This window comes from Cebus imitator, unplaced genomic scaffold, assembly GCF_001604975.1.
Source record: "Cebus imitator isolate Cc_AM_T3 unplaced genomic scaffold, Cebus_imitator-1.0 Scaffold85, whole genome shotgun sequence".
Lineage (NCBI taxonomy): Eukaryota > Metazoa > Chordata > Mammalia > Primates > Cebidae > Cebus > Cebus imitator.
This window is the reverse complement of record NW_016107400.1, coordinates 9,463,357-9,474,145: the sequence shown is the minus strand read 5'-3', so window position 1 is coordinate 9,474,145 and position 10,789 is coordinate 9,463,357. Positions and strand designations below refer to the sequence as shown.

The 10,789-nt window shown below is 51.1% G+C and overlaps 1 protein-coding gene across 1 annotated transcript; it reads right to left on the bottom strand.

Annotated features, from left to right (window-relative positions):
* Window positions 1-526: 526 nt before the first annotated feature.
* On the bottom strand, window positions 527-5,124 carry CUNH16orf82 (chromosome unknown C16orf82 homolog). The gene is made up of 3 exons (XM_017534437.2): window positions 4,961-5,124; window positions 3,841-3,986; window positions 527-1,035 (listed from the first exon to the last, which is right to left on the bottom strand). Exons 1-3 carry the CDS (start codon window positions 5,122-5,124, stop codon window positions 527-529), a joined length of 819 nt encoding a protein of 272 aa, XP_017389926.2.
* Between the last annotated feature and the right edge of the window lie 5,665 nt (window positions 5,125-10,789).

The following is a 10,789-nucleotide window of genomic DNA, read 5'->3' as shown; positions in this document are numbered from 1 at the left end:
TTCCCAGAATAGACAGGGGTCAGCATAGATCCTTCCTGCTACAGGTGGCCTGCCCGCTGACGCTTGTTGCTACAGATGGGACTGCCCATTGATGGTCCACACAGTCAGTGTGTGCTTTTGAAAAGACCTTTCCTACTTGTTTTGGGAATAACCACTCTGGGGGCAGCCTGGGTTCACGGGGTCATGTGCCGCTTTCCGAGAGGCCCTGGCTGCTGGAGAGGATGCTCACAGAGGCATGCACGCATGGGCAGGCTGCTCAACCTTGGTGACTTGCTCGCTGCTTTTTGTGTTGCCGCCCTTCTTGTCCTCCTGCACACTGGTGTGGCTGCTCTGCCCGTTTTGGGCACTGCCCTCCAGCCCAATGCTCTGACGGCTGCTGGCCTGGGTGGAGGGCAGGCTGGCCATGGAAGTCAGCAGCCCGCTGCTTACCTGGTAGGTGAGGGCACTGCTGCCCAAGCTGATGAAGCTGGTGCTGGACAGGCTGGCGCTGGACGGGCCGCCACTGCCGCTGCCCAGCAGGCTGGCCTCACTCTTGCCCTCCAGTCTGCTTGGTGCTGTGGGCGGGGCCAGTCAGCCGGCTCTTTAGACAGCTGGGAGAGTCTGTGGAGCCCAGCTGGCTCGTTTGGGTGCTGGGCGCGGGGTTGTTGAGCCTTCTGTTCAACCGCACCCTCCGGCGGCTGCCCACTAAGCTGATGTCACTGCCCTCCTTGTCCCCTGCGTACCCACTGCTCAGGCTGGCGTGGCTGCAGTCCTCCGGCCCGGGGTGCTGCACACTGGACACATGGCTCTCGCTGCTCTGGGTGAAGCTGAGGTTGCTGCTGGACACTTTCCGGGGCTCCTGAGCTGCTCCTGCACTGCGTGGCCACGCGGGGGGCCGGGGCTCTAAGCTGGGTGACTGTAGGCTTGGCTCTCCTTCCTGGGCATTCCGGACAGAGGATTCCCCTTTTTCTCCCTTGAGGAAAATGGGGGGCAGCTGAAGTGGTTTATCCAGGGGGAGGGGGCCTGGGAGGCCTCTGAATGTTGGCGGAGGCCCGTCTGGGGAGAGGTGACTCCGTATATAAGGCTGCCTTTTGAAAACTCTGTGTGCTGATTGGCTGGCTCAGTTCCATGGTGATGGGGCTTGTGAGGTGAAGGCGGGGGTGGGAGGGAGAACAATGCTGTCCTGTCACCAGTGACATCAGTGGCCTGGCCTGGAGGGTGGGAGTGGGGCACAAAGGGACTCATGGCCAGAGTGGGTGGGGATTACCCTCCCAGAAGCCTTTCTGAGGAGCCTGTGGCCAGACGTCAGGTCAGGGGCCTCAGGTGTGTGTCCCAGCTGAGCTCCCTATGAGCCGAGCTTCTTCTCTCCCGAGTCTCTGCCTGCTTGCTGAGTGTGTGTGTGTGTTTAAATATTTTTTGTTTGTTTGTTTTTGAGATGGAATCTTGCTCTGTCACCCAGGCTGGAGTACAATGGTGTGATCTTTTCTTTTTTTTGAGAAAGAGTCTCACTCTGTCACCAGGCGCCAGGTTGGAGTGCAATGGCGTGATCTTGGCTCACTGCAACCTCTGCCTCTTAGGTTCAAGCAATTCTCCTGCCTCAGCCTCCCAAGTAGCTGGGATTATAGGCGCCCACCACCACGCCTGACTAATTTTTGTATTTTTAGTAGAGATGGCATTTCATCATGTTGCCCAGGCTGGTCTTGAACTCCTGACCTCAAGCGTTATACCTGCCTCAGCCTCCCAAAGTGCTGGGATTACAGGCGTGAGCCACCACACCAGGCCTGCAGAGTGGTTTTGAGGACAGAAGGGAACAAAGCAGTCAGGAGTATAACCTCAATTCCTTGCCAGATCATCAAGGCTCTGGCCTGGTCCGGCCTTCCCGACCTCGTCACACGCCCTGCCCTGCCCCTTTCTTACCTCGGATTCCCGACCAGGCTGAGCACTCTTACTGCAAAAGGGACTTGTAGCCTGATGCACTGGACCCCAACACTATGAAACTGGGTTTCTGAAAAGAGCTTTTATTGCAAGTTGGCTCAGAAGGAGGCAGGTGTCAGCTCAAATCTCTCTCCCTGTGCTGGCTTTAAGGCAGTAATTTTATTAGAAAAGGTTTAGGGAGCGGATTCTGAGATTAGTAGGTGATTGGTGCAAGGGGAAGTAAGGGCTGGGAAGATCTGGGGCATGCGCAGTTATCTCTTCCTGCCTCCTCATGGGTCCCTTGTGCAAATCTGGGAGGAGTTAGTGTGAAACATGCAGTGGAAATTCAGGCTGTGACATCAGCGAGCTTGTCTTGCACTGACTCCATCGGCCATATTGGTTCCAGCTGATTTCAGCCAGTTTTAAGTGAAAGGAGTTTCAAGTTGTTTCTGTTTTTATTTGCCTTCCTGCAAATTCAAGAATTTCTGTTAGTGGCTTCTTTAGCTCTTTGGAGAGCACGGTTTTAATATTTCATGCTCTTACCTGCTGCAAGGGCCTTAGCACTGACTGTTTTCACCCCCAGTGTGCTTTCCCCTCTGGCATCCTTTTTTTTTTTTGAGTCAGAATCTCACTCTGTTGCCCAGGCTGGAGTGCAATGGCACAATCTCTGCTCACTGCAACCTCTGCCTCCCAGGTTCAAGTGATTCTTCTGCCTCCTGAATAGCTGGGATTACAGGCATGTGCCACCATGGCCAGCTAATTTTTGTATTTTTGGTAGAGATGGGGTTTCAGCACGTTGGCGAGGATAATCTTGAACTCCTGACCCCAGGTGATCCGCCCGCCTCAGCCTCCTAACGTGCTGGGATTACAGGCGTGACGCACCGCACTTGGCCCCCTCTGTCATTCTTTACACTGCTTCCTGGTTGATGTTCCTTGTGACATGAATGAATTATGTATTGGTTATTTATTGCCAGTTCCTCAGCCAGAATGTAAACTTAATGAGGGCAGAGACTCTGATTTCTTATTCTCTGCTCTGCCCCCAAGGCCCAGCACAGTGTCTGACACCTTGTAGATGCTCACTAGATGTTGATTAATGAATAAATGAACCACCCAGGGGTGTCCATCACCACCTAGGGAACTTCCAAAAAACATATTTGGATTTTCTTTTTTTTTCACTTGAAAACATTTTTCTTTTTTTGTGGCAATGGAGTCTTGCTATGTTGCCCAGTAATCCTCCTTGCCTTGGCCTCCCAAAGTGCTGGGATGGCAGGAGCCACTGCATCTGACCAAGATTTTCTAAGACAGTGGTTTTTGCCCTTGGCTACTTACTGGGTTCACCTGGGGATGCCTGGGTTCCAACCCCAGACATTCACCGTTAATTGGTCTAAGGTGAGGCTTTGGCAATGGAATTTTAAAAAGCTCTCCAGTTAATTCCAACGTGCAGTCAGCGTTGAAAATTGTGTTAGCTCGGACACAGGTGCTTTTCTTGTAGACGATTCCAAGTGTAACCTGATGAAGAAGTTAGCTGCAGATGAAAACGCTCAGTAAGCCACTTATTAGTAGACACAATACGTGTTTCTTGAGTGATGGAACGAATTAATATATTCATTGACCCCTAAAGAGTTCATGGGTGGATTTTTAAAACCTCGAGAAGTCATTGAAATTGTACACAAAATCTGCAATGAGCTAAACATATGCTTTCTTTCCCCGAGGGAGGGAGTCACAGCTTTCATAAACTTCCCGAGGGTAGCCATGATCCCCCAAAGATAAAGAAGCATAAAGATCTGGCACAACTCCTGCCTCAATGTTTGTGAGATGGATGATCCTGGTGCTTAGGGTGACCCTAAGAGGTCTGGAGAGGGCTGGCCTGCCCTGTTTGGGGTTCAAGGTGAAAGAAGGAGGGCGCTGCTCAGAGAGAGCATTATTACCATCACTGCTAATCGTCACTGCCATCATTGCCATGAATTCCTTTCCCATTGCCTGGGCAACTTGGCATCCCTTTGCTGTACACAGCAGCATCTTTTTTTCCTCGAAAATTGTGATCCCTTAGGGGTGAGTGGGTCATCATCTTGCTCTCTAACTTCCTATTGTAACTGTGTAACAGGAACAGGGCTGTAGGGGTGTTCCAAAGGCGCTCACTATTCCCCGACTGGATGTGTTTTCCCAGGTCCTTGGGCCTCACTCACCCAAGAATGGGGAGAGGGCCCTGGTGGCTCAGTGAGCTTGTTCAAGTAAGTATTGGACCCAGAGAGTTTTGCAGAAAAGAGATTTGTTAGGAAGAGAGAGAGAGAGAAAGAGAAATAGAGAGCGCGCCCATGCTGCCGTGGGAGTGGACTCAGAGATGGAGTCCACACAGGGAAAGAGAAAGAGAGAGAAGGCTCCCACGCTGCTGTGGGAGGGGATCCCAGAGAGGGAAATCAGTATAGGTAAGGGAGTATGGGGAATTTAAGCCCGGAGTTACTCCCACCCCATTTAAGTTCTCGTCCAGTGAGAGGACTCTTCCAAAGTTCCTCTGGAGGGAGTGATCTTTGACTCTGATATTGGATTGCTTGCCTGGCCCACAATTAAAGCCTCCTCCCCCAGGGCTTTTGGTGGGCTTTCTAAGCAAAGGAAACTCACTTGGGCTGTGTAATTTTCCCGCGCACAGGAAAGTTAGACAAAGAACTCCAGGCTCCTGGATGGGGAGGTGGATGGAGGTATGGTGCTGGGAAGTTCTTGCCTTTGAAACCACGCCCCTTGTGAGCCCCGGAGGAGAAGTTAACATAGTCCCTCACTGTCCCCAGCGCTATGCTCTCCATGGGGACTGGCAAGGAAGAGACAGGCACGGTGGCTTAACGGTGATGTTGAGTGAAGGGTATGGTGGGACCCAGCTGTTACAGGAAGCAGGGACAAGGCTGACCCTTTAGGGGGCTGGCAGGGGAGAGGCAGGAAGTTGGACACCAGGCAGGTAGGCTGGGAGTCAGGACTGACTCTGTCCCTGTGCAAAACCAGAACAGGGGAGATGCCCCAGCTGGGATTAATGGTGAGCGTCGGAACGCATCTTCCCTCTCCTTGTCTTCCACCTCACCTGCTCCGGGCACGTGACATTACGGGCCTGAGGACTGCAGTGGGCATTTGGGCTTGTTCAGGATAAATGGCAGATGCCACAATCATCAGAGTTCCCTTCCCATCTAGCACATCAAATGCCAGGTCCCTAGCCTGTGGATACAGTGAGGCCTCATAAACAGCCATGGCTCAGCTTCTAATTACCTTTTACATCTCTGTGGTTACTCTGGGAGTGTTAGGGAAGGCATTTCGTGGAGCTTCTGTTGCTTGATTCCAGTCTTCTCATTCCTGCCTCCCCTGTGCAGCCACCTGAGGGCAGTGCTCTTACCTGGCCTCTGCCCCAACTGCCCTTGTGCATAAGACCAGAGCTGTTCTGCCCAGGCACTGCTTCTGGCATCCTCCAAAGACACTGTGCTCAAGGCTCACACAGAGCAGCACCCTTCTGAGCTCAGGGTCCCAAATCCCCAGAAGATCCAGGGAGAAGTGGGTGGAAGACGTTTTCTACACTGGGACCTGGTATCTCATTCTGGGACCATTCTCTGAGCTGCTGTTCCTGTCCCCAGTTCCTTGACGTTTGCCCCCCAGAAACCCTCCTCTCAGACAAACACACATTCCAGCCTCTGTCTCCAGGTTCCCTTTCTCATGCATGTCAATTTCTTCACCCAGGAGACTGGCATTCAGACCATCAGCTCAGCGGATAGAGCTCGACTCAGAGTCCCAGGCAAGGCTCTCAGAGGAAACCTGGTTATAACCACATCGTCTGTGGCCCCTGGAGACCAAGCATCCCACCCTTCCTTTGTGTGGCACAGACAATGCTGTATGCTCCGGAGACCATCTCATTTCTCTTCTGGGCTTACAGGAAAAGTACATTTCCAACTCCATCTAGGTAGGGCTAATAGAATGTGGGCAGAAGGGATGTCCACTACTCTAGGCTTGGGCCATAAAATATCTCCCTGCACGGTCCTTCTCTTTCTTCCCTATTTGGAGGGACCTTGGAAGCATGCATTGGACACAGCAGAGCCCTACTGTGCTTGGATCCTGGGTCTCTGAGTGACTGTGTGGAGAAGAACCCCTACCCTCTGCCCATTGCATTGGTGATGTCAGTGAGCAGTAAACTGTTACTGGTCTAAGCCATCAAGATTGGGGGGTTTGTTTGTTACCACAGCAACACCTGCTTTGCACGGACCCAGACACTGCTGATATGTTTCACCAGATTTAGCTATATCCCGAAGGTTTCTGCAGTGGGTCCTGGAGCTGTGTTCCTGCCTCAGTACCTCCCTTAGAATCTCAGCATCCAAGTCCCTGGTGGGGAAGCAATGCTTTCTCACATTATCAAGATGGAAAAGAATATCACCAGGGAGAACTTCACCAGCCCAGAAAATTGGCCGTTGGTCCCAGGCCTCCAACCCTCATATTTATTCCTAGTATGAGCAGAAACCCTTGCTAAGTTAGGCATCGATTCTCTGTGTGTGACACGCCATAATAACTCCTAACTTGGAGAGTTGGCTTGTTTTCATTCATTCATTCGACAAATGTTTCCTGAACTCATATTCTGTCTGGCCTTCCACCAATATTGATTGGGCCCCTGCTCTGTGTTAGGCAGTGTTTCAGCCCTGCCCTCAGAGAGTTCCCGTGCGTGGAGGGAGAGAAAAGGAAGTAGGATGTGTTGTGGGATAATCAATGTTGGGGGCAAATAAGGCAGAGCTGGGGAGTAGAGAATGATGGCGAGTGTGTGCGTGTGTGTGAACCCTCTGGGACACTGTCCCTCAATCAGAACCAGCAAATGCCAGGGGAGGAGGTCACTGAGGGAGCCCTGGGGAGGCTGGGCCCTGTGGGCCATGGAAAGGGCTAGGCTCTGTATTTTACTCTGAGTGGTTAAGAGCCAACAGAGAGTTCTTAGCAGGGCATGAGATGAGTGGGTTGGAGTTTGAACAGACGGCCGCGTAAGGAACAGGAGGCTCCTGTAATCCCAGTCTTTTGGGAGGCCGAGGTGGGTGGATCACTTGAGGCCAGGAGTTCAAGACTAGCCTGGCCAACATGGTAAAACCCTGTCATTACTAAGAAAAAAAAAACAACAACAGAAGGGCAGGGAAGAGCAGGACTTGAGTCCACGTGGCACCATAGCCTAGGGATGTGATGGGGATGGCTTGGGCCAGGGCAGAGCAGTAGAGATGAAGTGGTTAGATTCTGGAAATATTTTGAAAGGAGAGTGTCAGTCAGGATTGGCTGAGGAATTGCATGGGGATGGGCGGTTCCTGACCTTGGCTCACTGTGACCTCCACTTCTTGGACTCACACAATCCTTCCGGTCAGCCTCCCAAGCAGCTGGGACTACAGATGTGTGCCACCATGCCTTGGCTAATTTTTTTTTTTTACTCTTTGTAGAGATGAGGTCTTGCTATGTTGCCCAGGCTGGTCTTGAACTCCTGAGCTCAAGCGATTTGTCCGCCTTGGCCTCCCAAAGTGCTGGGATTACAGGTGTGAGCCACTGTGCTCAGCCTCACATATATACAATTTTAAATCACAAAATCCTCTTGCCCTCAGCATCCCCCATTGGAGCCCCTACTCTTCCCTGAGGGTCTTCACACAGAGCTTTCTTATCTGAGCCTCCCCTGCCATTCTTTGATGGATACCTCTATCTTTTCCCAGGATTCCTCATTGTCAAGTTCCCATTTGGATAAGGACTCACTTGTTCAGTTCAGAGAGTCCCTGAGCACCTAATAGGTCCTCACTTGCACGTGCTGAATGCGCTGCTAAAAGGAGTCTCGGCTGGGCACGGTGGCTCACGCCTGTAATCCCAGCACTATGGGAGACAGAGGTGGGTAGATCATGAGGTCAAGATATTGAGACCAGCCTGGCCAACATGGTGAAACCCCATTTCTACTAAAAATATCAAAAAAATTAGCCAAACATGGTGGCAGGTGCGTGTAATCCCAGCTACTTGGGAGGCTGAGGCAGGAGAATCACTTGAACCCGGGAGGCAGAGGTTGCAGTAAGCCAAGATCACGCCACTGCACTCCAGCATGAGTGACAGAGGGAGACTCCATCTCAGACAACAACAACAAAGAAGAGTCTCATGCACTCTGGGCTGGCACCTGGCTGGTGCCGGAACCCAGGGCCCCTGACTCCCAGCCTGGGGTTTCCTCCCTGCCTGGGAGCTGGAACAGTAGTGTGTAGAGTGACGGTTTCTGCAGGGCTGGCTGTGAGTCAGGCACTGTGTCACATGCCTGCAGCACGGTCTCATCCTCACAATCACTTTATGAAGCAGCTTCTCTGGGCATCTCCATTTCCACCAGCTGTCTGCCCCAAGCCCACGCTCCTAATGACTTGACTGTGCTGCCAGGCAGGGCTGGTCACGGGGGCAGTGAGAGTCATTTCTGCGGGGCCCTGAGCGGTGGGTACCTCCCTACTCAGGCCCATTTGGTATGGAATCAAGAACAGCAGGACTCTCAGGAGGACCTGACACTCCCTGGAATGAGAACCTGGGACTCTATGCCTTTTCCAGAAAGAAACAGCTCAGCCATGGCTTGGAGGAGTGATCTGTCCAGGAAGAAAGGTCATTCCTCCTCTGGATGACCGTGTGATTGATTTTTTTGCTCCAATTTTTGACGACTTAGGACATACCAAAAAAGAAAAAGGGAACAATAAAACATCTCTCATCACTCAGTGGAAGAGAGAGGATACTACTGGTCTACCCAAGACCCATTTACCCCTTCATATCACGTCTCCTTATGGCAGCCCTGAATGTGATGCTTTCCGTTGCCATGCACATCTTTATACTTGAAATATAAAAGGTTGTAACCCAGCCGGGCATGGTGGCTCATGCCTGTAATCCTAGCAGTTTGGAGGCTGAGGTGGGCAGATCGCCTGAGGTCAGGAGTTCAAGACCAGCCTGGCCAATGTGGTAAAACCCCATCTCTACTAAAAATACAAAAATTAGCAGGGCGTGGTGGTGCATGCCTGTTATCCCAGCTACTTGGTAGGCTGAGGCACAGGAATTGCTTGAACCTGGGAGACAGAGGTTGCAGTGAGCTGACATCGAGCCACGGTACTCCAGCCTGGGCTACAGAGCAAGACTTCATCTCAAAAAAAAAAAAAAAAAAAGATATAACCCTAAGCCTACACAGAGTTGTTTTGTATGCTGTTAATCTTGACATAGGCCAAGTGCAGTGGCTCACACCTGTAATCCCAGCACTTTGAAGGCAGAGGCAGTTGAGGTCGATCACTTGAGCGCTTGAGGTCAGTAGTTCGAGACCAGCCTGGCTAACATGGTGAAACCTTGTCTCTACTAAAAATGCAGAAGTCAGCTGGGGACATACACCCGTAGTCCCAGCCACTTGGGAGGCTGAAGCAGGAGGATAGCTTGAACCTGGGAGGTGGAGGTTGCAGTGAACCCAGATAGTACCACTGCACTCCAACCTGGGTGACAGAGCGAGACTCTGTCTCAAAAGGAAAAAAAATAAATCTTGACATAAACGTCGTCCTTTATCTATCCCCCTATAACTTACATTCTGTGCTGTATTGGTGAGAGGCATCTGTGCTTATACGTGCAGCTCAAGTTCATTTTCACTACTGTAGCATATTCTATTGATGGGTGTCATAATTTGCCCATTCTACTAATGGCTATTTTCCTTGCAATAAACATTCCATTAGGCGTCTCCTTTACAAGATATTTCTCCGGAGGATTTCTCAGAAAGTTCCCCCAAACAGACTATGAAAGCTTCAACTTCTAATTTATTTATTATTACAGTGGCGGCTCTTAGGATTTAACTTGTTTTCGTTGCACATAACATATAGAGCAGACATGTCTCTGCATCCCCTGGGTCCTGTCCTCTATCTGAGGGTGTGTATGAGTTTCGATTTGGGGATGGGGTGAATCACAGGCATACTTGCTGTCTATGTTATTTGGTCGTAAAACACGGCCTTTCCAGAATGTCACAGACAGGGTCTTCATCTTTAACTTTAAACTGTAGCTGAAGATGAAGTCACAGAGGTTAACGCACTTGGGTGGGGTAAGGAGTCAGGGGAGCAGGATCTTGAAGGAAGGTGGGGTGGCTGAAAGGGGGTGAGTCTCTCTGAGGGCTGAGTGCAGGCCACCTCATGCAGCTCTGTGTGGCTTGCAAAACAATCGTCTGGGATTCTTAGGTGTGGACTCCTTGTGTGATGGACGGGGATGGGAAGTGTGTTAGTCTTCGTCCACACTGCTGATAAAGACACACCTGAGACTGGGAAGAAAAAGAGGTTTAGTTGGACTTACAGTTCCACACGGCCGGGGAGGCCTCAGAATCATGGCGGCAGGTGAAAGGCACTTCTTACGTGGTGGCGGCAAGAGAAATATAAGAAGCAAAAGCAGGAACCCCTGATAACCCATCAGATCTTGTGAGACTTTATTCACTATCCTGAAGATAGCATGGGAAAGACCGGCCCTCATGATTCAATTATGGATCCTCCCACAACACGTGGGAATTCTGGGAGCTACAATTCAAGTTGAGGTTTGGGTGGGAACACAGCCAAACCCTATCAAGAATGGAGGATGCAGGAGGAAGCTGCCTGAGGAGGGAGGAGGCCACGAGTTTTCCCCAGGTCAGAGTGAGAACTGCAGAGCAAAGTGATTAAGCACTTGGTATGTGAAGTCAGATGTCTGAGTTCAAATCCACGATCTGCCACGTATTTGCTGTGTGATCTTGGGCGAGACACCTAACCTTTCTGTCTCAGTTTGGGTTTCCTCAAAAGCAGGCCATAAAACATGGACTTGGGTACCAGTCATTTATTTGGGAGGTGACCTGAAGACACCCAGGTGAAGACATAGGTGACAAGACTGGAAAGGAAGGACAGCCGGTGGGAGGCAATAA

Bases quoted from the DNA above. Each gene is read 5' to 3' on its own strand.
- CUNH16orf82 (XM_017534437.2), bottom strand. From the start codon at position 5,124: ATGGCTGTTTATGAGGCCTCACTGTATCCACAGGCTAGGGACCTGGCA. The intron at 3,987-4,960 runs GTGAGGTGGAAG...CCTGTTACACAG, and splicing joins ATGTCACGTGCCCGGAGCAG to TTACAATAGGAAGTTAGAGA. The intron at 1,036-3,840 runs GTGACGATTAGC...ACCTCTCCCCAG, and splicing joins AATTCATGGCAATGATGGCA to ACGGGCCTCCGCCAACATTC.